This window comes from Podarcis muralis, chromosome 5 (assembly GCF_964188315.1).
Source record: "Podarcis muralis chromosome 5, rPodMur119.hap1.1, whole genome shotgun sequence".
NCBI lineage: Eukaryota > Metazoa > Chordata > Lepidosauria > Squamata > Lacertidae > Podarcis > Podarcis muralis.
This window is the reverse complement of record NC_135659.1, coordinates 26,100,248-26,126,091: the sequence shown is the minus strand read 5'-3', so window position 1 is coordinate 26,126,091 and position 25,844 is coordinate 26,100,248. Positions and strand designations below refer to the sequence as shown.

The 25,844-nt window shown below is 43.5% G+C and overlaps 2 protein-coding genes across 3 annotated transcripts in view; both read left to right on the top strand.

Annotated features, from left to right (window-relative positions):
- LOC114596577 (putative ferric-chelate reductase 1) overlaps positions 1-9,521 on the top strand; it is a 37,877-nt gene extending 28,356 nt beyond the window's left edge. Inside the window, exons 13-18 of the mRNA XM_077928444.1 lie at positions 1,094-1,180; positions 2,585-2,682; positions 5,226-5,284; positions 6,536-6,673; positions 6,777-6,802; positions 7,856-9,521. Coding sequence (XP_077784570.1) covers positions 1,094-1,180; positions 2,585-2,682; positions 5,226-5,284; positions 6,536-6,673; positions 6,777-6,802; positions 7,856-7,945 — 498 coding nt within the window. The 3' untranslated portion in view covers positions 7,946-9,521. The remainder of the gene's footprint in view (positions 1-1,093; positions 1,181-2,584; positions 2,683-5,225; positions 5,285-6,535; positions 6,674-6,776; positions 6,803-7,855) is intronic.
- Positions 9,522-18,638: 9,117 nt separating this feature from the next.
- Positions 18,639-25,844, top strand: part of LOC114598429 (uncharacterized) — a 29,781-nt gene continuing 22,575 nt past the window's right edge. For both annotated transcript variants that reach the window (XM_077928443.1, XM_077928442.1), the window contains exons 1-2: positions 18,639-18,704; positions 24,724-24,919. In XM_077928443.1, the coding sequence (XP_077784569.1) occupies positions 24,724-24,919 (196 nt within the window). In that variant the 5' untranslated portion in view covers positions 18,639-18,704. The remainder of the gene's footprint in view (positions 18,705-24,723; positions 24,920-25,844) is intronic.

The window sequence follows — 25,844 nt, the reverse complement described above, 5'->3', positions numbered from 1 at the left end:
TAACCTCTTCATCTTTGGTTTCCCACTCTAATGAAATACTATATGCTTTTAAAAAACAATTTAACATTCTCTTCTATTTCTTTTTGAAATCTGGAGATTGTATAACTAAACACCTTTTTATTGTCTTCCTTAAAAATTTCATTTAGTTGCCTATGATGTAACCAACTTTGTAAAAAGTCTTTCAGCTCATCATACTTTTAAGTTTGAGTTTACCTTCTTCTTCTGTTAACAACTCTCTGTGTCAACCAGCTTACTTTTTTGGTCGACAAGTGAAAATGCTTCAGTGGGTGACAGTCACCATGGTGTTTTCCACTCTAACAGAGCTTTATATTTCCCCCACACTCTTATTAATGACTTTCTTATTATATGGTTTGAAAAACCTTTATGTATTTTCCCTTTCCCATACCATAAATATGAGTGCCAGCCAAATCTAGTGTCGTGTCCTTCTAGTTCTAACTTCTAACTCTTCTTCTTTTTCCAATTTTATCCAATCCCTTATCCATACAAGACACGCTGCTTCAAAATACAATTTCAAATCTGGGAGAGAAAAGCCTCCTCTATCTCTTAAGTCTGTTAGTATCTTATGTTGTATCCTTGGTCTTTTCCCATTCCAGATAAATTTTGAAATATCTTTTTGCCATTTGTTGAAGGATATATTGTTATTTCTGAAATAGAAATAGTATCTTTGGCAAAGCACTCATCATTATTGCTGCAATTTTCCCTAACGGGAAGATTCATCCTTCCCCAGATTTCTAGAAGCCCTCAGACTTTTGAGTCTTACCCTGTTCTGCCTGTAGGTGGTGAAAGTGAATTGGCTATTTTAAAGAAGGAACCAAGGCCATTGAGAGACTGTTGTCCCATCTGTACTATATATTTAAGGCAGTAACATTCAACTTTCAACTGTCATGGCTTCTCCCAAGGAATCCTGGGTACCACTTTGAGAACTGCTGTTCTGTGAGGGGGAATGAGGGTTAAAAATAAAAAATAAAAATGGCTTTATACATATCTATTCTATATAATGGCAATAGACCAGTTAATCCTTCACTTTTCGCTGGTTTGTAATCTAATTTAAGAACATTTCCCCCCCTTTCAGATCCACTTTTTGATGATGTTGCTAACTGTCGTGGCAACGGCAATCGCTTTCATATTAAGCTTTGTGGCAGCAAATGGGTGGAGTGAGGTAAGGTTAGCTCTCCTTGATTTCTACAGCTCCTAGATCCCTGCTGAACAACTTACTTTGATGAAGGGTGATGAAGGAGGCTGATGAAAGAGCAGGGACCAATTTGCTACCCCTCTCCAAAGCGGACTGCCAGCAGCCTATAGCCAAAGCCAACAAGACGTGTAACACACATATACTGTAAGACACCTCTGAGTTAGCAGCAGGGACCCACATGGTATCTTGAGGGTGCAGAAAGTGTTGGATTTTTTTCAGCACAATCTTCTGCATATTTACTCATAAGCAAGCATGCTTCTGAACTGTTCATTGGGACTTACTCGTAATTGTGTGCTTTGTGATTGCAGTTTAAATTTGCCCAGAATAGATGTATATTAGACCTAATACCTGGGACGTGGTGGTTAAAACCTCAGCGCCTAGGGCTTGCTGATCGCATGGTTGGTGGTTCGAATCCCCGCAGCGGGGTGAGCTCCTGTCTTTCGGTCCCAGCTCCTGCCCACCTAGCAGTTCAAAAGCACCCCTAAGTGCAAGTAGATAAATAGGTACCACTTTATAGCGGGAAGGTAAATGGCATTTCCGTGTGCTGCGCTGGTGCTGGCTCGCCAGAGCAGCTCCGTCACGCTGGCCACGTGACCCGGAAGTGTCTCCGGACAGCACTGGCCCCTGGCCTCTTAAGTGAGATGGGCGCACAACCCTAGAGTTGGACACGACTGGCCCGTACAGGCAGGGGTACCTTTACCTTTACCTTTACCTTAGACCTAATACCTAGATAGCAAGCCCTGCAGTTATGCATTCTATGCCATTCAGTCAAGTGTTGGTTTTTTTTATATAAGAATTTGCTGAATATTTAAATACACTGGATTATTTAAATACATTTAATTAATAAGAAATACGATCACTCGACCAAAATGTGCTCTCCATCAACATTTCATCTCCTAATTCCCCTGTCCCCAGACTTGGTTTGATTAGTCTGCAATTAAGTATGGGTGAATGCACAGTTTTTGTTCTTTTTTGATTAGTCTGCAATTAAGTATGGGTGAATGCACAGTTTTTGTTCTTTTTTGGTTGCATTGATTGGTAAGTCTATTCCGTCTGATGTCCGTGCAGTGGTTGTTTTTTTTTTTAAAAAGGAAACGTCATCTAAAAATGCCCCAGAAATGGTGGCATGTTAAGAGATGTCAAACCTTCCTGAGTGACTGTACTGAAAAGTAGCTGACTGACCACTTCTACCAATGGGCGGCAGCTTCCATTTTTGTTATACAAGGTTCTTTGCTGCCCTTTGCAAGGACATTGTATGCGAACAAGGATTTCCTACAAGAAGAATTAAGATGCAGCCTTTTCTAAAGGAGAGGTGGCTTCCGTAGCATTTGCAAAGTGTAAATAGGACTCCTACCCTTTTCTCTCTGACAGAGTGCAGGAGCCCATGCTGTTATTGGATGTATTGTCATGATTCTCTCTTTGATTCAACCGGCCATAGCTTTTTTCCGACCATCTCTTCAAGATAACCGGTCAGTACATCAAATGTAACGTATTTTTTGCTCCATAAAACACACCTGACCATTAGACGCACCTAGTTTTTAGAAGGAGAATGCAAGAAAAAAATATTTTTAAAGGGAGCGCTGAGCAGAGCCTGTATGCATCCCAGGCTCTGCTCAGCGCTCCCTTTCACAAGCCGTGTGGAGCATGTGTGCGGTGCTTGCAGGCTTTTCCCCAGGAGGAAGAAGGGCAGCCCCCAAGAGTCAGTCCCTTCCCCCACCTTGTAGAAAAGCCCACAGGAGCCACACACCCTTTAAGGAGCGCGCGGCTCCTGCGGGCTTTTCTACGAGGAGGGAGAAGGGACTGACGCGGCCAGTCAGTCCCTTCTCCCTCCTGGGGAAAAGCCTGCAAGAGCCGTGTGGAGGGTGTGTGGCTCTTGGGGGCTTTTCCCGCCTGCCTCCCGCTTACATTCGCTCCATAAGACGCACACACATTTCCCCTTACTTTTTAGGAGGGGAAAAGTGTGTCTTGTGGAGCGAAAAATACGGTAGTTAATGAGGTAAAAAAAATATAAATGCTTCCTTGAATAGCAGAAGCATTATATGCTAAACGGGCAGAACAGCCTTCTTCAAAAAGCTGCTTTGGCTCTGATTTGCAATACCACAATGTGTTGGTCATCAGTAACTTGGCACAATTACAGCTGGATGCTAGCTACTTCAGAACTGCCTGTGGCAGAGTAAAAATATATTCATCATAAGATCTCAGGGAGGTTTGCAGAAGCTACCCTTTCCCATTATCATTTCAGAAGCACTGAAATTATAGGGTTTTCTTGATTTTTAATTCTGCTGAGCAAAATTGTAAATACAGACAAGTGTCATTTTTAGCCATTTATTTCTCATAGCCAGGGCTTTTTTCCAATCAGAACTCACTGGAGTTCTGGCACCTTTTAGGGGTGTTCTGGCACCTGTTTTGTGAGCTACCTGCATAGCCACTGAGCAACCAAAACCATCAAATGCCAACAGTGCCCTTCAGCTCTCTATATTGGACAAACAGGACAATCCTTATGCCAAAGGATAAATGGACATAAATCTGAAATCAGGAATCATAAAACAGAGAAACCAATAGGAGAACATTTCCATTTCCCAAGATCTTAAAGTAGCTGTCTTATTGCAAAAGAATTTTAGAAATACACTTGAAAGAGAAGTTGCTGAGTTACAACTCATTACCAAACTAAAAACTATGGAGAGACCGGTTCTGAATAGAGATATTGGATTCATGTCCCATTATACACACTAAAGCTAATTTTGATCATCTATCCCTTCAAAAATCCCTTGCCCTGTGGAACCAACTGCCATCATTAACAGTCATCAACAGTTATAAGGTTGTAGCGACCTCTGCTTCAGAGTATCTGAAGAAGTATGTATACACACGAAAGCTCATACTTTCACGAAAGCTCATACTTTATTACAACCAAAACCAGTTCACAGCCATATCTGCGATTAGGCAAAGCTAATGGGGCTGAAGGCAAGGCCTTGGCACTTCTAGAACTAGATAACAATGAGACCCTGATTCCATAGCTCTGTGTTTTGCCAACTGTGCAGTGTGCCAGGAGTAGCAATGGAATTCCTGGCACAAGGCATGGATGGTGGCCAGCTTGCAAGATCTTTTTGACACCCAATGTGGAAGGTGAATCTGAGTTGGGGAATCTGTGCGACCCTCCAGATGTTCTTGGGCTCCAATTCCCATCAGCCCCAGTCAGCATGGACAGTGGTTAGGGATGATGGCAGTTGGGTGTCCAACCATGTCTACAGGGCCACAGGTTCTCCAGTTGTGTGATAGCTCTCTGTGTCTATGCATATGTATGTTGGGGAAGAGGGACTAGTAGGTGTCTTGCATGCTCTCTCCCTTACACTCTCCCTGTGAGATGTACTTTAAGTGGCTTTAATTCTGCCCCCCTCTGACAGCATTGTCAGAATCACTGCTGTGTAACTCAAGCCTTTTAGCTAGGCCCACTGTTGACGACATCCAGTGCCTTGTTGTTTTCTGGCTCACGGTAAAAACAAACCAACCCCTATTGCATTTGGGAAAGATAATGCTTTGCTCTGGTGCGGTGCCTTTAGGACTTACAGAAAACAAATCTGGAATGTGAACTGAATACACTGGTGTGCCTAAAAAGAGGCCTGCTGGAGCAGAATAAAGAGCCATCTCATTCATCATTGCGTTTCAAGCAGAGACCAGCCAGATACTTTATAGGAAGTCCTCAAGCAGAACTTGAAGGCACCAGCATTCGCTGCTGTTGCACCCCACCAATTTGTAGTCAGTGGCACATGCCCTCTGAACATGTTTCAATAGGCTAACAGCAGCATGGCTGTGCTCCATTTCCCCCAGTGGCAGCCATAGGTGTGCTAGATGAGTTCTCCACCTCCTATTTAGTGGAACTGAACCTTACTGCCCTCTCAAAGTCTGCTCCGCCACAAGGAGAATGCAATGGACAGAGTAGGCATGATGTAACCAGCTGATGTTTACTCCTTGGGAGAGCAAAGATATCTAACAGTGTTTTGCATTGCACCAACAGGAGGTTTATTTTTAATTGGTTTCACATGCTAAACGCATTAGTCATCAAAGTTTTGGCAGGTAAGTGGATGGGTGCTTCTGTTGTAACTTACAAGTAGGATGCTCGATTCCCACTGAGGAAGGCAGTCTAGAAATGCGCAAGGCTTAGATGATGCAGCACAGAATGAGATGCCACCCACCTCAGTAAAATTAGGCCGGTAGCTGCAGTGGAATGTGAACACCCTATTCCTAAGGACACATACTGAGAAACTCCAGCAATAGGTAGATACCTGGAACACAATAGCAGGTAATATACATAAGCAAAACTCGGCATGACTTAGCTCCAAACACGTCTGTTCAAAATCAGGCTGCAGGGAATCTGTTTTTGTTTTGAACAAGAAAGGTTCTAGCTTTGCATTGTTCAGAGAAACCTAAGTACAAGTGGGCCATTTCTGTTGCAAGGGCTCCAGGTTAACGTTTGCAAAAGTAAGACAGGACATATTGTATACCCATATTACAGAGATAATGGCATAACTGTATTTTTACTTCTTATTTTCTGGGAGTCCTGCAAATTCTGTAGACTGGGGAGGAATCTTCAGACTGTGGAAAGGCCTGATAGTTTTAAGTGGTCAAAAAACCCCAATGTATGTTTATAGGGCAGTATTCAACTCACTCTTCGCCTGTGTAGAAGACCTTTTGCTTGTACAAGGCTTGTGCCCTTTCTTGTTAATGTGCCTCCTAATTTTGTTCTGGAGTTTTCTCACAATGCCCCCCCCAAGCAGATTTGGGGAGGGTGCAGGGCATGCACAGAGAGAGGTGGAAACATTTCCATTGTGCAAGCGGAAGTCATTCCACGTGCGCAAGGTGTTAGCTGAACACGACCCAAAATATAAAAATTCAAGGAGGCAGGATTTCAGGGACACTTTATGAACCCGGTTGGGGTGGTGATAAAACTTCTCCTGTACCATTTGCGTCCTGTAGCTGGGGGATGAAATGTATTGAATATTACGCCTAGATTTTTTTATTAAAAATAACCAGCCAGTGTGTCTCCAACAGGCTATTTTTCCACATGCGTTTGTAGGTATCAGATGCTGTGGTATCAGTGTTCCTCATTCATGCAACAATGTTCACACAATGTCATGGATGCCAATATGCCGCCCCTAAATCCCCCCCTCCTATTTGATTCAGATTTTATCTTTGCGAGGAAAATTTGATGTTAAAAACAACAATGTCCCAACCCTGTTGCTAAAGCAACCTGTTTGTGGTGTTAAGTTTCCATTTGGAAGCACCAGATCATGGAAAGGTCTAATGCCTCGCCTCTTCCTTCTTTAGTTGCCGCCATATTTCTGGGACTGCAGATGCTCAGCAGCTCTCCTAGCCAATGGATGGTTAAAACAATGGGAGGCTTTGTGGCCTGGGAAGTCTTAGCTGCTATCCTGATGGATGTAACTCTGTGGTTGAAAAAGAAAGGTGAAGCTTGATTTGGATCTATGTATAAAAAGCTTTTCTTAACAAAGCACGCAAGTAGGAATTTATAACATTCCTGTTTTTTGTTTTGCTTTGTGTTTTACAGAAATGTATGAAGATTCAAACACCAAGGTAATCTTTTTGTTCTTGCAGTCATTATCAGTGTTTTGTTTTCTTAGATTTCTACTTGAGTGGAAGCTCTAAACCAGAAGGTTATTGGGAAAACCAAACAATATTGAAAATGTTGCTAGCTAACTATATGAATGGGGTTCCAGTCCTCCTCCGCCCCACTTTAAGGAACCCTCCAGGCATTATTTTTATTATGCATGTATTATGATTTGTGCTCAAGAGAGTATTGGAGTGCTTATATGTGCACCTGCAAAAGTTTGGAGGCAGTTATACTACTTTGTTTCCAGTCGGTGTGCATCCTGTAACTTCCTGTTGAAGCCTTGCAATCACAAATATTCTGGCATTTATTTATTTATTTGGCCTGCTTTTGTTGCGCTATAGCACATGAGTGCCCTTCCAGACAGCAAGAATCCAACAACATTGGGGCAGCATCACAGAAAAACTAATAATGTGGAATGGCATGTGGACAGTCCAATATAAACCCACCACTAATGCAGTATTATTGCATCAATGGCATTTTGCAGAATAATACCCCCCCCAAAAAAAAGTCTGGAGGAAGCCAAAAAAAGCTAAGTTGCTTCAGGAAGGGGGCAGGTGGTGTGTTGACAAACTTGCCAGGCCACAGTTATTAGGTCTTCTCTCTTTTTTATGAACATCGATGAGCCGTTCAAAAGGCATACAGTGGTACCTCGGGTTACAGACACTTCAGGTTACAGACTCCGCTAACCCAGATATAGTACCTCGGGTTAAGAACTTTGCTTCAGGATGAGAACAGAAATCACGCAGCAGTGGTGCAGCGGCAGCAAGAGGGCCCCATTAGGTAAAGTGATGCTCCAGGTTAAGAACAGTTTCAGATTAAGAACGGACCTCCAGAATGAATTAAGTTCTTAACCTGAGGTACCACTGTATAATGAACAGATCTTTCTCATGGAAGATCTCAAACTGTATATCATGTAGAGATTGTGATTAAGCTGCGTACAAACTGCGGAAATAAAATTCAAAAACGTATAACTGTTAAGCAGAATTTTCATTGTTTTAATTTTGTTTCCTTTCTAGGTGAAAAGTGAAGTGATACTGCTGCTGTTGTACCTGTGTGGCAACCTGGCATTTTTAATAGCTCTGCTTATAGGTATAGGAAGTTCTTAAAATCGGTTTCCCGTTTGGAGGAAGAATGAAAATGGCTTCTGCTCTTTTTCTACCCAGACAGAAATTTCCGACCTCCTCTGTGCAATTGTCTACCTGGATGTACCGACTACTTGTTGAAAGGCATCAACACTGATCATGAAAGTTGTCTGATAATGATTCCAAAGGAAACTAATTTACAAATGAAGCCAAATACGGCAGATCCCAAGTGCGTGAGTGTATTGACATGAAATGCATCTTTAGTCCTGACCATGTTTGATGTACCGGATCAACATTTGGATATTGGTAGGGTTTCGTTTTCAAGCCATGGCAAGAGACCCCCCCCCCCTTCTTTTATGATGCCATCTTAATCAGTTATTCTGTTACTTTAAATTTAAGGCTGGATTTACAATTTCACTCTCAGACAAATTCTAAGTACTACAGAGGCTTCATTAGTACTCCCCTTAACTTGACAAATGCAAGTACAATCAACACGCTCTTTCTACCATGCTGAGGCTGCAACCCTGCAAACATTTATTTGCAAGTAAACCCTACTGGCTGCTTTGGAATGCATGTCTGATTAAGACTGCAGTGCCTGTGTGGTCAGCTGCATGGAGATAAGCACAGATCTCTCGCCTCTTCAGACTGCTCCATTCATTTCAGAGGAAGAACACAATCTGTGGTCACATTTCTTGACATGAGTTGTGCTAGGGAGCTCTTTCATCAGTGAACAATTACTGGGGCATGGCATATCTTTAATTATGACAACCCCCAAATTAATCACATTACTCTCTTAATGTTTTCTCCCATGGTTTTGCTGTCCTTAAATTACTGATCTAGTCCAGCCGCTATTGGCAAGACCTTGGATCGTCCCAAACTGCAAATGTTTTGTCACATTTTACAACTCTGTGCCAGTGTTCAAAAACCGTTAGCAATAGAAAGATGTTTCACATGTAGCACTAATCATGATAGCTGTCGAAGCACAGATTTATGAATTTAGAATCCATTTGGCTCTGCAGTCTAAATGCAATACTGGCTGCCTGCCCCTTACCTGAACCTCGTTCTCTGTTCTTCATCCTCTTCCTTGCTGCTTGCTCACTCCAGCCAGCCAGCACAGAAGAGATGACTTCTTCTTTCTGCCTCCCACATGCCTGCATTGTGTTATTTGCCTTCAATCTGCAATCCTCAACAATGTCCAAGGGGAATTTTGTGGTCTTCCTCCACAAGATAGCACTTGCTGTTTAGCCTCACCCCCCCCCACCTGTCTCTGAATACATAGAACCATAAAATTGTAGAGATGGAAGGGACCCTGAGGGTCATCCAGTCCAACGCCCTGCAATGCAGGAATGTGCAACTGTCCCATACGGGGATCAAACATGTGACCTTGGAGTTATCAGCACCACACACTAACTGATTGAGCTACCCATCCTATTCTCTTCTTGGCAACAGTGGCCAGAAAGAGGGGAGGAGAGCTCCATTTTTCCCCTGGGTTGTTGACAGCCCCAGTGGGAACAGTCCATTTGGCTATGTAGACCTTGGCCTGGTCCAGCATGTTAATTCTTACGTCTGTAATAATCCAAAGCAAAACACCAGCATCAATGTTATGATCAACTTTTGTATTATTATTCATATGCTGATTTTAAAATATTCCTTTTGTACTGTTCAGATTTTATATGATTAAATGCAATTCTCTTTGCATCTGTTGAAATAAAAGTCTCGTTGAGCGACAAGTGGCATTCTCTCTTGCAAATGCAAGCAGGTCTTCTGTTTTCCTACAACTTCCCTACACAAACAGCTCAAAGAAGCTCAGGAAGCTTGGTTATAACTCTTCAGGATTTGGAGAGTTGCCGCCCAAGATGTTTGGTGTCTTATGCAAAGAATAAGAAGGAGCCCCTTCCTGGTCCACATACAGATTGCAACCCAACCAGCCGTTGAATCTTAACTTCAACACTGAGATCAACACTTGAGGCCAGCAGCCCAGTTTAGGGGGCACAGGGCTTGCGAGTTCAAGGTGCTTGGGGGCAGTGGTTGGAGCTATTATTGTTACCCAGTTCCCCCACCAAGCACATCAGTCACTGCACTCTGCCTAATAGTAGGGCCAGCCCAGTCAAGGCTGTAAGGGCAGGTGGGACAACTGGAGTCCTTCCTCTTGTTCTCACCCAAGTTGCTATGGAAGAGAGAGGGGGAAATAGCAGGAACTTTCCATCTCTTCTTTCCATAGCAGTAGTTCACTATTACAGTGGTACCTCTGGATGCGAAGGGGATCTGTTCCGGAGCCCCGTTTGCATCCTGAAGCGAACGCAACCCATGAGTGCACGGGTCGCAATTCACCACTTCTGTGCATGCGTGTGACATCATTTTGAGCGTTAGTGCGAGCGGCGAAACCCGGAAGTGATGCGTTCCATTACTTCCGGGTCGCCGCAGAGCGCAACCCGAAAACGCTCAACCTGAAGCAACTTTAACCTTGAGGTATGACTGTATTTATTTGTTTATTTTATAAATATTTATTATTAAAATCCAATATAAACCACATTTTACCAATGTCAAATTACAATTCAAATTCAAATATATATCAATTATATAGCCAATTATACACTTTGTATGACTTCCTTCGCGCTAGATTTCAAGGTGAGATGATTTTATTTCATCCTGCTTCCGAGTCTTACAATAATTAATCCAATTACATTCAGTCTTGATCTTAATCCCTTATTGACAGCTACAGAGTTTTGGACTTCCATTCAAATTAACACATTCAATAATTGCTCCCCCCCCCCCCCCGCAAGAGGAGTTCTATATCCCAAATATTTCCTGTTGATCTTATCCATATTGTTTCTTCATTCTTCACTATTTTTTAAACCTGTTTTCCCAGGTGAAATATATAAAGCTGTGAGAAGGGGGAGCCAGTATTGACTATGAAGGGACATGCACGGAAACTAAAGTGAATGCTCTTGTGATTTTTTATTATTCTCTTCTGTTTTGTGGCCTTTGTTGTATAGGGCTAGGAAAGAATCGCCGGCCGTCCCCCCATTCCTTGGAGGACTACTAAAAGTCAGTGCAGCAACACAGGGCCTTGGTGGACCAGTGATCTGATAATATAGAATTGTAAGGGACCGTGAGGGTCATTTAGTCCAACCCCCTGCAATGCAGGAATCTTTTTGCCCAACGTGGGGCTCGAACCCAGGACCCTGAGATGCAGAGTCTCATGCTCTGCTGTCTGAGCTATCCCACAGGATATAAGGCAACTTGATCTGCTAATCTCTAGAGAACCGCAGCACATCCTTGATAATAATAATAATAATTTATTATTTGTACCCCGCCCATCTGGCTGGGTTTCCCCAGCCACTCTGGGCGGCTTCCATAGAAACCAAAAAACACTAAAATATCATACATTAAAAACTTCCCTGAACAGGGCTGCCTTAAGATGTCTTCTGAATGTCAGGTAGTTGTTTATCGTTTTGACATCTGATGGGAGGGCGTTCCACAGGGCGGGCGCCACTACCGAAAAGGCCCTCTGCCTGGTTCCCTGTAGCCTCACTTCTCGCAATGAGGGAACCGCCAGAAGGCCCTCGGCGCTGGACCTCAGCGTCTGGGCAGAACGATGGGGGTGGAGACGCTCCTTCAGGTATACTGGGCCGAGACCGTTTAGGGCTTTAAAGGTCAACACCAGCACTTTGAATTGTGCTCGGAAACGTACTGGGAGCCAATGTAGGTCTTTCAAGACCGGTGTTATGTGGTCTCGGCGGCCGCCCCCAGTCACCAGTCTAGCTGCCGCATTCTGGATTAGCTGTAGTTTCCGAGTCACCTTCAAAGGTAGCCCCACGTAGAGCGCATTGCAGTAGTCCAAGCTGATGAGGGGGGAAATGGACAAACCCTGAAATAGGATGAACATTCCTACCCTGTGCATCACTTCTCTTCCTCTGTTGGTAAGACAGGAGACCCCTTTCATAATTTGCCTTCCATCCATGGCCATTAAAACGCTAGCACAATAATGATTATAGGTATTCGCTATTGTTTGTACCAATCATCGTTGCCTCATTGCATAGTTTGCTGGCAACCTCACATCCTCCAGGCCAAGGAAGTAGTAATTGCTGGCATTCATGTGTTGAATACAGATAATTAGCAATCTGTTATAATCCACTGACAGAAGGAGCTCTCCTCTTAAAGCAGTGTTTCCCAAACTTGGGTGACTGGCTGTTTTTGGACTACAACTTCCATCATCCCTAGCTAGCAAGACCAGTGGTCAGGGATGATGGGAGTTGTAGTCCAAAAAACAGCTGGAGACCCAAGTTTGGGAAACACTGTCTTAACGTATCTAGATTTCGGGCTTCAGATTATGTTAAATCTGGTCAACAATATCATGAGCACAGAACAAACTGTTCATGTGTTATGTGCTCTTTTCTGCAGCTAGAGAGAACTTTATACGAGCTCACAATGTTATTATTTCTCCCTCCGCTGTCCCCGCGAAACCCCCCCCCCTCTCTCGTATGGAGTTGCTCTTAGTCAGTACCTTATTTTCTTGCCATTTCTTTCATTTCCTCAGATGTACTGGGACTTTTGATATTCGGAATACAGAAAATCAGTACTATTTAGGGGGATGAGAACAGCAATATTCAAATGAAGGTAGCGGAGAGAATCGAATAATTGTAGAGATGGAAGGAATCCTAAGAGACATCTGGCCCAACCAACTGCAATGCAGGAAAATGCCTCTGACAACCTGAGACAGGTTGAGACTGTGGGGATCTTGGCGTTACTGGTTCCAGCATCCAGAGCTGGACAATGCTAGGACCAGCAGGATAATGTATAGGGAAATTTCAATCTTTGATGTTTTATTATATTTGTTGGAAACTGGGCAGAGTGGCTGCAGCAATCCAATCAGATGGCCTGGTTAGGTAGAGGTAAAGGGACCCCTGACCATTAGGTCCAGTCATGGCCGACTCTGGGGTTGCGGCGCTCATCTCGCTTTATTGGCCGAGGGAGCCGGCGTACAGCTTCTGGGTCATGTGGCCAGCATAACTAAGCTGCTTCTGGTGAACCAGAGCAGCGCACGGAAACACCGTTTACCTTCCCACTGGATTGGTACCTATTTATCTACTTGCACTTTGACGTGCTTTCAAACTGCTAGGTTGGCAGGAGCAGGGACCGAGCAAGGGGAGCTCACCCCGTGGCGGGGATTCGAACTGCCGACCTTCTGATCAGCAAGTCCTAGGCTCTGTGGTTTAACCCACAGCGCCACCCGCGGCCTGGTTACAAAGAATAAAAATACAACCATCATCATCATTCACCCACCCTTCTTGATACAGCAAATGTAGGGCAGCCCACAGGACAGAGGGTTGCTGCTGTCGCAGGAATGTTAGGGATTCACATGCCAGTCTCTGAACCTTTCACCTCTGCAGCAGGAAAACGTTTGTTGGGGGGGAAAGTCCAAAATATTATTGAAGACCAAACCACCACAATAGTGTCTCATAGTATCCCACTTGGTGGAATGGAAGACTGCATTCATCTATTTTTGCAGCTGCCCCATGCTAAAGATGGCCAGCAGGACCCCAGAGAACATTTTCTGCAGGGTCAGGGTGTCTCAGAGGGAGCCCAGCACCCCAATAAAAGAAGTGGCAAATAATGTTATGCTGAGGAGAAGGCGGCGGCTATGCCCCTTGGATGGTATCCAACATTACATGACTGGACTTCCCCTTCTTTTCCTCCTGAGGAAATAAAGAATGCATTGGGAGTGAACAGTGACCCATACTGCTGAAATTATCTACATCTTAAGGTCCACAGGTTAATCCTGTTCAAAATTTGAATGAGCATTTTTGCTAGTGTAGGTCTCACATTCTCACTGAAAACTATTCAGAACAAGAAGCAGGAGCAGCGCTGTGTTAAAAATTGATTTAATGGCTGGGTCAGTTACAATTGGCCAGTTCTGACTAGGAAGTTAAACTGGGTTCTTTCAGTCAGCTTTGTAATCATACCAATGCATTTATAACCCTATATTAATAATACACATCTTTATAAGAAGCAACTAGACGACTCTATTGAAACAACAGCTGTTGATCCGTGCTGTAACTTAAAATAAACTTGTGTAATATAGCATGATTTGCTTGGGCTTCCTTGTGTTTCCAAGCCTCACCTCTTGGCAGTCATGTCTTAAAATTAAGACATAGTGACACTTGGCTGGACATGCCTCAAAGCACTTTCAATGAAACTGATTTTGGAGCCAGCAGAGCACAGGCTGATTATCAGGATAAAAATGACAGAAAGCCAAGTTGCCCTGTGTTGTTCCCTTGGAAACAATGATCTGGTATCACCTGAGCGATTGCAGCACAGGATGGCAAGTGATGGAGAGATAATAGGTTTTGTACACAGTGTCCACACACCCAGCTCTTCTCATTCTGCAGGGTTGGCAAGTAAGTCATCTTGCCTCCAAGAGTCCTGCTTGCGCAGCACAGAGGTAACCTCCTCCACTTAACAGGGAGGAGGACATCTACTCTACTTATGTGTCAAGGCTTACCTTCCGCCTCTCTGTAGATAACAGCACGAAGCGAAAGCAGTCTTTTGCAGCAACATAGAGGTTTATTGAACACAGCACAAACATCCAGCATCCATTCTCACAGTGCAGGTGCTCCCAATTGAGTTCCTCCCACTTCCCTCTAGTTACTTCCGTCTTCCCGTCTCCTCACCGCATGATCCCTCCACCACTGAGCCTTCTGAGAGGCTGCCCTATCCAGACGCCTGGCTCTTGGGCTCATGGGATGCATACTTTCTAGTGAGGGAGATTCAGCCAGCTCTCTCTCTTCCTGATCCTCTTCCCTTGCTTGCTCTTCTCCCAGCTCAGCCCAACTGTCAGTTCCCGAACTGTGTCCTTCCACAAACCATTGCTCTAAGTCAATACTATCCTCCTGCTCCAGAGGAGCTTCAGGATTAGGCCCTTGAGCAGAGGGAGAATGATGAATGATGTCACATGAAGCTCATACTCTTGACTTGGCTTTTTTTTCAGCCGGAACTTGCCAGAACTCAGTTCCAGCACCTCTCAGGTGGGCGCCATTGGCATTCTAAGAGAACATGGGAGGTGGTCGTGGTGAGTTCTGGCACCTCTTTCCCCAGAAAAATAGCACTGCTCATAAGGTCCAACTTGCAGAAGCCCAAGTACATGGAAATATGGGCTTCTGCAAGTTTGTTATACAGTGGTACCTCAGGTTAAGTACTTAATTCATTCCGGAGGTCCGTTCTTAACCTGAAACTGTTCTTAATCTGAAGCACCACTTTAGCTAATGGGGCCTCCTGTTGCTGCCGCGCCGCTGGAGCACGATTTCTGTTCTCATCCTGAAGCAAAGTTCTTAACCTGAAGCACTATTTCTGGGTTAGCAGAGTCTGTAACCAGAAGCATATGTAACCTGAGGTTGTTGTTGTTTAGTCGTTTAGTCGTGTCCGACTCTTCGTGGCCCCATGGACCAGAGCACGCCAGGCACTCCTGTCTTCCACCGCCTCCCGCAGTTTGGTCAGGCTCATGTTTGTAGCTTCGAGAACACTATCCAACCAACTCATCCTCTGTCGTCCCCTTCTCCTTGTGCCCTCCATCTTTCCCAACATCAGGGTCTTTTCCAGGGAGTCTTCTCTTCTCATGAGGTGGCCAAAGTATTGGAGCCTCAACTTCACGATCTGTCCTTCCAGTGAGCACTCAGGTCTGATTTCCTTAAGAATGGATGCGTTTGATCTTCTTGCAGTCCATGGGACTCTCAAGAGTCTCCTCCAGCACCATAATTCAAAAGCATCAATTCTTCGGCGATCAGCCTTCTTTATGGTCCAGCTCTCACTTCCATACATCACTACTGGGAAAACCATGGCTTTAACTATACGGACCTTTGTTGGTAAGGTGATGTCTCTACTTTTTAAGATGCTGTCTAGATTTGCCATCACCTTTCTCCCAAGGAGCAGGCGTCTTTTAATTTTGTGAGGTACCACTGTATATATATTTCAAACAGGGTGTATGGAGTGTTAGGGGAGGGGTAGTAACTCTGGTGGAGGACATGCCATAATCCTTCTGGGGTAGTTTGTTCACATATGGTCCCCATTCATCTTTTACTTGTGGCTCCTAGAAGCTGTCAGCATGGGACAGTGGCCACACCCCAGGAAACAGCTTTGACTCCAGCTAAATCAGATGATTGGTCTCAAATCCTTGGTGAGTTAGGGACTTTCCTTGCATGTGTAAACAGGATCTGGCAGATTGAGCAACTACTAGTAGGCCCAACAGTTAAGAAAGCAGTTTCTGCATGTGCTGTAGGGGGAAGTGATATGGCTCGTCAACCTGGGAAGATAGCCCATCTAGGAGAAGGAAAACTGACCCTAAACCTCCACTGCCACGTGGCATATCTTCAGGAGAGGAATAAGCCACAGGGTACATCACTTATGTGTTTGGGGAAGGTGTTGACTGCTCTGGCTAACAGCTGCTATAGCAACTTACGAACTGATGTCAGCAACAATTGTCTTCTGTAAGTGCTAAGTAAGTCATCCCTGTTAAAATTATGATGCATCCTTGAAGCTCACAGGCACCCATTGAAGAGGAAATACTTATGACTTTATGTGCACCTGATTGCAGCAGGTAGAGCTCTTGCAACATTTCCTAGAAAAGGCGATCCTGGTTCCTTCCTTTCAGCTGGGGCTGATGGGAGTTGGATTTCAACAACAGCTGAAGGGCATCAGGTTGGGGACACGGTCATTTTGGGAGCATGGGAAAGCTGACATTTAAAGGAAAGTGAGAAGTAACATGGTCTCTGCTTCATCAAAAGAAACCTGTAGGCTTTGATCCAGAAACACACAAATCTTCACATGCTGCAGCTAGGGTTGCTGTTCCAATTCAAGCCAGGTCAGGAGAAAGGCACCAACCTGCTGTTTTGGGGAACGAAAAACTGTTGTTGTTGTTGTTGTTGTTGTTTAGTCATTTAGTCGTGTCCGACTCTTCGTGACCCCATGGACCAGAGCACGCCAGGCACTCCTGTCCTCCACTGTCTCCCGCAGCCTGGCCAAACTCATGCTGGTAGCTTCAAGAACACTGTCCAACCATCTCATCCTCTGTCGTCCCCTTCTCCTTGTGCCCTCCATCTTTCCCAACATCAGGGTCTTTTCCAGGGAGTCTTTTCTTCTCATGAGGTGGCCAAAGTATTGGAGCCTCAGCCTCAGGTTCTGTCCTTCCAGTGAGCACTCAGGGCTGATTTCCTTAAGAATGGATAGGTTTGATCTTGCAGTCCATGGGACTCTCAAGAGTCTCCTCCAGCACCAGAATTCAAAAGCATCAATTCTTTGGCGATCAGCCTTCTTTATGGTCCAGCTCTCACTTCCATACATCACTACTGGGAAAACCATAGCTTTAGCTATATAGACCTTTGTTGGCAAGGTGATGTCTCTGCTTTTTAAGATGCTGTCTAGGTTTGGTAAGATGCTGTCTAGGTTTGTCACGGGGACACGGGTGGCGCTGTGGGTAAAACCTCAGTGCCTAGGACTTGCCGATCATATGGTCGGCGGTTCGAATCCCCGCGGCGGGGTGAGCTCCCATCTTTCGGTCCCAGCTCCTGCCCACCTAGCAGTTCGAAAGCACCCCTAAGTGCAAGTAGATAAATAGGTACCACTTTATAGCGGGAAGGTAAACGGCGTTTCCGTTGCTGTGCTGGCTCACCAGAGCAGCTTCGTCACACTGGCCACGTGACCCGGAAGTGTCTGCAGACAGCGCTGGCTCCCGGCCTCTTAAGTGAGATGAGCGCACAACCCTAGAGTCGGACACGACTGGCCCGTATGGGCAGGGGTACCTTTACCTTTACCTTTACTAGGTTTGTCAAGGTTTGTCATTGCTTTTCTCAACGAAAGACTTTAGAGACTAAATCCAATTCCCAAACAGCTGAATAGCATTGCTGCCAATATTCTCTTACCAGGATTATGTAGGCTGAGCTGCAAAAAACAGTGTCCCCTCCCACAGCCATTCCTGGGTGGGCTCACTGTTTTTAGGAAGCTCACTTCACACATCAAACTCCATTTTGTAGCTACACACCCCTAAGGTATTTACCATAAGCTCAAAATAACCATATGCTGCAAAGCTGTTTTGTAACGGCCACATGATTTACACCTGTGCACAACCCCCAAAGTATGAGTGGATTGTGGATACAAAAAAGCCCCAACAACAACACTTGAGTAAAATGTGAGAATTAGGGTCAAACCAGACATTGGAAGAGATGTAGATTAGTTCCTGTGATGTCTCTTCCTTGTAACACCTGACACAAAATGGCACAGATTAGTAGTAAATGTATTTATTCACATCCTGCCTTTTTCCCTGTCAGGGACTCAAGGTGGCTTACAGCTAAAATAGAAACAGCTTTAAAGTTGTCAGTTTTGGGGTACAGGTTTGCTCTATTTCTCCACTGTGAGGAGAAAGACTTTGGGAAGTTGAAAACAACACAACAAAGCTGAAGCTTTGATTTGGCAAACGGTTACAACTTTAAGCAGCAAATGCAGTTCAAGCAATTTTAAATATCAACCTTTGCAGATCACAGAAGGAAGGAAAGTGTCTTCAAGGTTAGGGAAAGAATGACTACTGCCATAGATGATTTCATTTGCCATGTGGTAATTTCTGAGGTGGAGGCTGAGGTGTCATTAATGGGCTGTTCTCCATCCTCTGCCTTGAGACAGGTTGAGCCACCCAGTTCTTCCCTGCTATTTGTTACATTGCTCTCAGAGTCCTACACTACAAGGTTGCAGGACAGAGCCACAAGTACCAAGGCTGACCAGAAACAGGATTATTAAGGTAGGTTGCTGGAATTCTTAACAGTTTCCCCTTGCACCATTGATTTTCATAGACACTGAATTGTACTTAATGGAATGTCTTGACTGAAATGTTTTCAACTGGAGAATAAAGCCAGGCTTTGATACTGAACCCCGATAGGTGGACCCAAGCTGGCTTGTTTGGGTTGTATTTTATTCAGAAAGTAAAGTTTGGGATGGAAAAGTGACATAACTGAGTGCATGTTTAAGGTATTTGTTGTTACTATTAACTGAGGGGTTAAACCAAGATGTTGAGGATCAAATACACTTACCTATGAACTTGGTAGCTGAGAAAAGTTAATGCAGATAATGCAGGTTTATGGTGTATATAGTCCTATGAAGTCAAGCCAAGTTAAATGTGAAGATTGATGGGCAATTGGGCATACATTCTGTTAACAGCAAGAGAAAGAATATGGAAACATACAGTTCATTGAAGGAAGAGAAATCTTAATGCCTCCACTTCCTACATAAAATTCAATGGCCTTAAGCAGGAATTATCTCCATGTATCTGAAGAATGCAGGCAATTACGGTACTTTACTTCAACGAAATTGCTCTTTATTTTCACTCCGAATTGCACAAGTTCTCGGGTGGTAAATATACACATTTCTTTCTCAATCTGAATTTGCATTTGGATTTCCTTGCACAACATTGCTAGCCTAGTCCAACCAGCTGAAAAAAGAGTGGGTTGTTGCTGTGACCGAGAAACAGGCCCAAAGACCTGTTTGGGTGCATTCATTGTGGGCCCCTCCTGGTAATCTTCATGCATCTGGAAGAAAGTGGGATCGCCCAAAGTATACGTTTCCTATTGGGCCCGGAAACGCCTGTTGAGAGTTCTGCCGAGGCAATTCAGGCCAGAAGACATGTGAGATCCCCTGCAAGATGAAGGATCCTACTGAACACCGAAGACAGATGTGCAAGTTTGTCAATCGTTTGAGCCCAAAGCAAGGGTTGAAGGGAGCTGCTGCCCAGAGCACAACCTCTGAGTTGACCGCTCCCTGTCCCACAGGAGAAGGACTGTGAATAAGACGGGTCGATGTTTAAAGTGGTTCTGCAGTGGCTAGTCTATACACTGGGCCTCTCTTCCTGGCTGCCAAGACTCCCTTGACCCCACTTCCTCCAAAGAACTATTACACTAGCTACACTGAATACTCGTGCCTACACTTCACTGAAGTGTATTTCCTCATGGGGAGGGTCTAAGCAGTAAGTCATGGAGCGTGAGGTCAACCCAAACTCTATCTCTGCAGTGGTCTTGGTGTTGTTGGGTGGATACGCATTGCCTCTCCTCTGGAGACATTGGGAGCATGGCAATGGTAGTGGGATTGTTGTCAGAGATCAAGATCTCCTACCTGAGTGATGGTCCTAGGGAAAAGGCTGCCTTGATCTCCAACAGGGTCATTGGAATTGGACTCCACACTGTGATAGAGAATAACTTCTCCTCCATCTGCAATATAACTGGCCCTATGTCAAAGGTCCCAGTGCCTTTCCAGCATTGGCTGGCTTGCGTCAAAGTCAGCAAAAGGTCTCATGATAAGCAATACTTCCCATCCCTTCTTCTGGCCTTCCACCTTTGCCTGTGCTGATAGGCTGAGATGGCAGGAATCGGAGCCACATATCTGGCCTATACAGTGGTACCTCGGTTCTTGAACGTAAGCCATTCTGGAAGACTGTTCGAGTTCTGAAACATTCAAAAATCGAGGCGCAAAGGGCCGCCTGCAAATTCAATTGAGAAAATTGAAAAACATGCAGCGGAAACCGTTCGACTTTCAAGACGTTTTTGAAAACGGAAGCATTTGCTTCCGGGTTTTCGCCGTTCGGGTTCTGAAACATTCGTCAACGGAGACGTTCGAGAACCGAGGTACCACTGTACTTGAATTTTCACTGCTTGGGGTCCATTTCATGTATGTGTTCAATATACAGTGGTACCTCGGGTTACATATGCTTCAGGTTACATACGCTTCAGGTTACACACTTCTCTAACCCAGAAATAGTGCTTCAAGTTAAGAACTTTGCTCCAAGATAAGAACAGAAATTGGGCTCCGGCGGTGCGGCGGCAGCAGGAGGCCCCATTAGCTAAAGTGGTGCTTCAGGTTAAGAACAGTTTCAGGGTAAGAACAGACCTCCGGAACGGATTAAGTACTTAACTCGAGGTACCACTGTATTTTGCATTTGTTGAATCTTTAATGCAAGGATTTGGGGAACATGTCCTGCTGTTGTGTGGGATGTGGTTGTGCAAGTGTGATTCAAGGTGCCCATTGGAGAGCTGTTGTGACATGTCTGGAAAGACCACAGTTCAGTGGCTGAACACACAGGGTGGTACCCAGCTAACTTGTTCCTTCAGCTCAGGGAATTCTGCTTGTGCAACAGGATGTTAGGGTTAGGCCTCTCCACCTTTGCACACACCCCTAAAACAGTTCTGGAGGTTCCCTCAGCCCTCTAGAGCAGATATGGGGATGATGTGGAGCATGAGCAGCGAAAGAGCAGAGCAAGTTCCTTGTGATGAAAGCACATTAGTTGGATGCCATCCATGCTCTCCATACAGAAGGTTCCAGGTTCAATTCCTAACATCTCCAGTTTAAAAAAGAAATGTTGGAGGGTATAACAGAGTGTTTTGTAAGACTTCACCATTTTTGCCCAGCTTAATTTCTGCTTCCAAGCAGCCACATAACTTACATATATCTCAGCCAGTCTGCTCCCAGTCAGAAATGAAGGATCAAGAAGACTTTCCCCAGAGTCTGTCATTTATTTGGTGACAAGCCAGAGCATGTAAATCTATTGAGTATCTTAAGCAGCATTCCTGTTTACCAGTTTTTCCAGACAGGCTAATTTGAATGCCATGGAGTCAGAGTATCGATGGGTACACACAGACTAATTTGAGTAGCAAAACACTTTGGAAGAACGTTCGGCTTCATGTTGGACCAACAATTTTGTGCCTGGGACTGAACTTAATTGGAACTGGTTCTGTTAGTTCGCTGCCGAAGCTGTCAGTGAACAGCACAGATTGGATTGGTCTCTGTGTCGTTACAAAATGCCTCCCCCTGTCCATTTGCCAGAGCAACATTTGCAATAATAAAAAGGAGTTGCTGGGCACTTTTAATAATAATAAGTTAATGGATGAATGTGCGTCTAATTGAATAAATGTAAATAAACAAAATGCCCATCTGAAACCTGAGGAGAGTCTCAAGTCTGAGGACTGAATCAGCCATGCAACTACACATATATTGTGTGTGTGCGCGAGTCTGTGTGTCATTAGTAGTGTGACAATTAGTGTGGGGAGACAGACTCACTACCTAAGAGAAACAGAAGCACTAACTCCTGTTTTTAAAGTGCATTTGGGTGCACTATAATTAGAACAGAATCAAGTATATCAGCTTTATGAGTCAGATGAAAATGGTTTCAAAAGAGCTCTAACTCAGGGCTTAAACTGGGAATACCGATTACTTACTCACTATATTGCCATGACAGCTCACAGGAGTTGGAATTGCAGGTGTTAGTAGAACTCTTTCACCTAGGAAGTCAGGTGACTTGTGGATATCCAATCAACTTCCTCCTGCCTTCTCTTACATGACATCTGAGAATTCCTGAGCAATTTTTGATACACTTTTAGGAAACACGACACATGGCCGGCCCTCCTTTGCAGCAAGAATGAAACTAAATATTTATTATTCTTATTTATAATTTTCATTTATGAGAAACATTTCAAACAGAATCATCTTTACATATCATATTTCGACTTCCCTCTCCCTCCTTCTGTGGTTCCTTATATTTACTCTATTTTCCTACATATCTCAATTTAAATCTATTTTACATCCATCCATTTCTCTCTTTTTTATTTAAAAAAATGCACATTTTACATTAATCATGCTAATGTCTTAATTTGTTTACGATGAATTTGAAAATATTCAATAAATGATTTCCATTCCCCCTTAAAGACTTTGTTATCTTGATTTCTTATTCTTCCAGTAAATTTGGCCATTTCTGCATTTTCCATTAGTTTCTGTAGCCATTCTTCTTTCGACAGGATGTCTTCCTCTTTCCATCTTTGGGCAAATACCATTCTTGCAGCAGTGGTTGCATACATAGATAAAATTTTATGGTGCTTAGGTAACTCCAATCCCATAATTCCTAAAAGAAAAGCTTCTGGGGTGTTTTTTTGTTTGTTTACAAAACCTATCTTAAACCTCTTTTTCAATTCATTATGTATCATTTCCCAGTAAGCTTTTATCTTACTGCAGGCCCACCACATATGGAAAAAGGTACCTTTATTCTCTTTATATTTCCAACACCTACTCGATTTTAATTTGTATATTTTAGCTAATTTACCAGGTGTTAGATGCCATCTATATAACGTTTTCATATATCTTTTTCTTAAACCATAACGTGCTGCAAACTAAATAAACCCAGCCAACAATATACGACTGAAGATGAAAATGTGAATGAACAGTTTGCTACCTAAGCAGCTAAATGAAGAACAGACACAAACATGCTTCATTCCACCAGCTACACCCACAACCTACATTTAAAGAGCATTGCTCTCTCCCCACCAAAGGATCCTGGGAAATCATGGGTGTAGCCAAGGGTGAGGAGGAGGAGGGGCAGCTGCCCCCCAATCAATAAAACTACATAGCAAATTGAAGTTCTGCCCCCCTAACAAAAGGCCTTGCTACTCCCAAGTGCGAAATGTTAAGAATGCTGGGAATTGTAGTGCTCTGAGGGGTAAACCACACTTCCCATGATTCTCTGGGGGAAGCAATGTGCTTTAAATTCCTGGTGGGGTTGTGACTTTCCATCATTCTTTCTACTGCTTCCCCCTACCCTCCAGTTCCAAAGTTTTCTTTCCAGACAGAGAACTATTTCCTCAACTGTTTCCTGAAGGCATTAGAGGGTTAATTCCTAAAAGGGTTTCTCCCCACCTGCTTCCCTTCAGAACAGCACCCCATAATTTGGTAATTACAGACAGGAGTGCCCTTCAGCAATTCAACCAAGCAGTCTAAAGTTTCTTTCGGATTGCCTCATGGATTTTGCCAGCTAACATGATTGTCTCAAGCAGCTGTTTATTTAAAGAAAAGAGTTTCAAAGATGATGTCTGCATATTTCTTACAGACACTAGGTTAATTCCCTAATATTTCAAAGATTCCCCACCTCCCTGTTTTAAGGGAGCACATGTGACACCCTTATTCTGTGGCAACTGCAAGATATAATGCCCTCTGGCATTTAAACCAGAACTATAAACCATCTCTGTGGTTATAGGTTGCCTTAATAAACTATTGTGTTGATTAGTTCTGTTTGTCAGGCAAGTTCAGAAAAAGTCAACTGTTTCTTAATTCATTGAATATTGGCTTCATATGACTGGGGTGGGGGCAGGGAGATTAGCAACATGGGATTAAATAATAACAATGCATAGCTTTAACAATATATACTATTATTGCTGAAACTTAACCAAGATCCATAGAACTGAAGTTATGCACACAGTATGCCATTCTTGGTCTGCTGCGCTACTCCATTTGGACCATGAGGCCATTTTGGGCAAGCCTGCCTCTTGGGATTTTCAGGTCTTTAAAAGTGGGAGATGTATACTAGAGCTCACACATTATCTGTTGAAACTTAGTTTGGATTGATAAAGTTGGTGAGGTCCAGTAGAAGCCGAAACAGCACTGTACTTTGGGTTTTTGCGGGTTTGAGCAACTGACGACAAAAGATACAGACTCGTTCCTCTTGTCCTTGGGTCTCCCTCTTGTAATACAGAAATACTATTGAGCTTTTTCACATACTAAATACGCAAGCAAGGTCCAGTTTGAATAGGTAAGGTTTGCTTATCAAAAGTGCTACGTCCATAATAAAATTACTATTACTAATATAATCATAATCAAGCAAATAACTGAATATAATGAAGTTGCATACTCTTATTACCATTACCATTTAACTGAATTAAATATTCTTTGTACATTGGTGTCAGCCATGGTTCCTCCACCTTCTTATAAATAGCTTTATTCTCTTTCTTCAGATGGAGAAGTATTATTCCTTCGTGGCCATTTTTTGTGCTGTCTTCCTGCCCAAGGCCCTTGGGTTTCCATACAAAGATGTTTCAATAGATTGTTTCTCCATGTTGCCGAATTGTGGAGGAGGACCACAGACATCTACTCCACCTTATGTCGTCTCTGTATCATTTGATAGATATGATCCAGGAAATGAAATACAAGGTACATTACATAACATGCTAACATTATGGATCAGAGTAGGGATGGTGGAGAAATGTGATTCCGTTCATTTAAAAAAAGCAAAACTACCAAATTTGTACTTCCAGAACTGCTCTTTCATGTATATGCGATTTTATATTATTTTACCTTGCCTTGAGCTTTTAAATTTTGTAATTGGTGTTTTTTAAAAAAAATTATACTGGTCATTGACCATAATAAAATAAAATGCACTTCCAGAACAATTCAAGAACCAAAACACAGCCATTCATCAAAATTCACACTTCTCCAAATTTTCTAGTTAAGTACGTAATTGCAGCTTTCTGGTTAAGTAATGTGTCGAAAAATCATGTATTAGAGCATATATTAGTGAAAATGCAACTATATTAGACAAAAATGTACTGGATCGGGGAATTCCTTAAATAGGAAGGTTCTACAGCTAGATTATTGTACCGTTTTGTTATTTCAAGTTAGGTTAGGTAGCAAAATATATTTCAGGATTCTGCGGTGGAGTCCAGTTGTTTGAATGCTGTAATTCCACAGTGCAGAAAAACACAGGAGGAGTTACTGAACAGAGAATTTGAGCTTCTTCCTGGGTATTTAAACTCAAATTTGAAATGGAAATGGAAATAAATGCTGATGCATGTGGTCTTTTCATGAGAGCGGTGTTTCTTTGATGTAATGAACTCACAGAAGACACACTGGAGATGCGAACATATCTGATTCCTGAAGCTATTCAGAGGCGATGGCTATTCACTGCCATGGATGTAAATCATCCTGGTTTTCTAAATGCTGCAATCACTTAGCCAGTAAAGTTTCTGACTGAGACAAACCTGCTCTGCAAAAATGAAAGACCCAAGCGATCAAAGGGGGGAAATTCTGATGTGTAGTTTAACTCTGTTAAAAGTCATTAGATTAAATTTATCTGTTG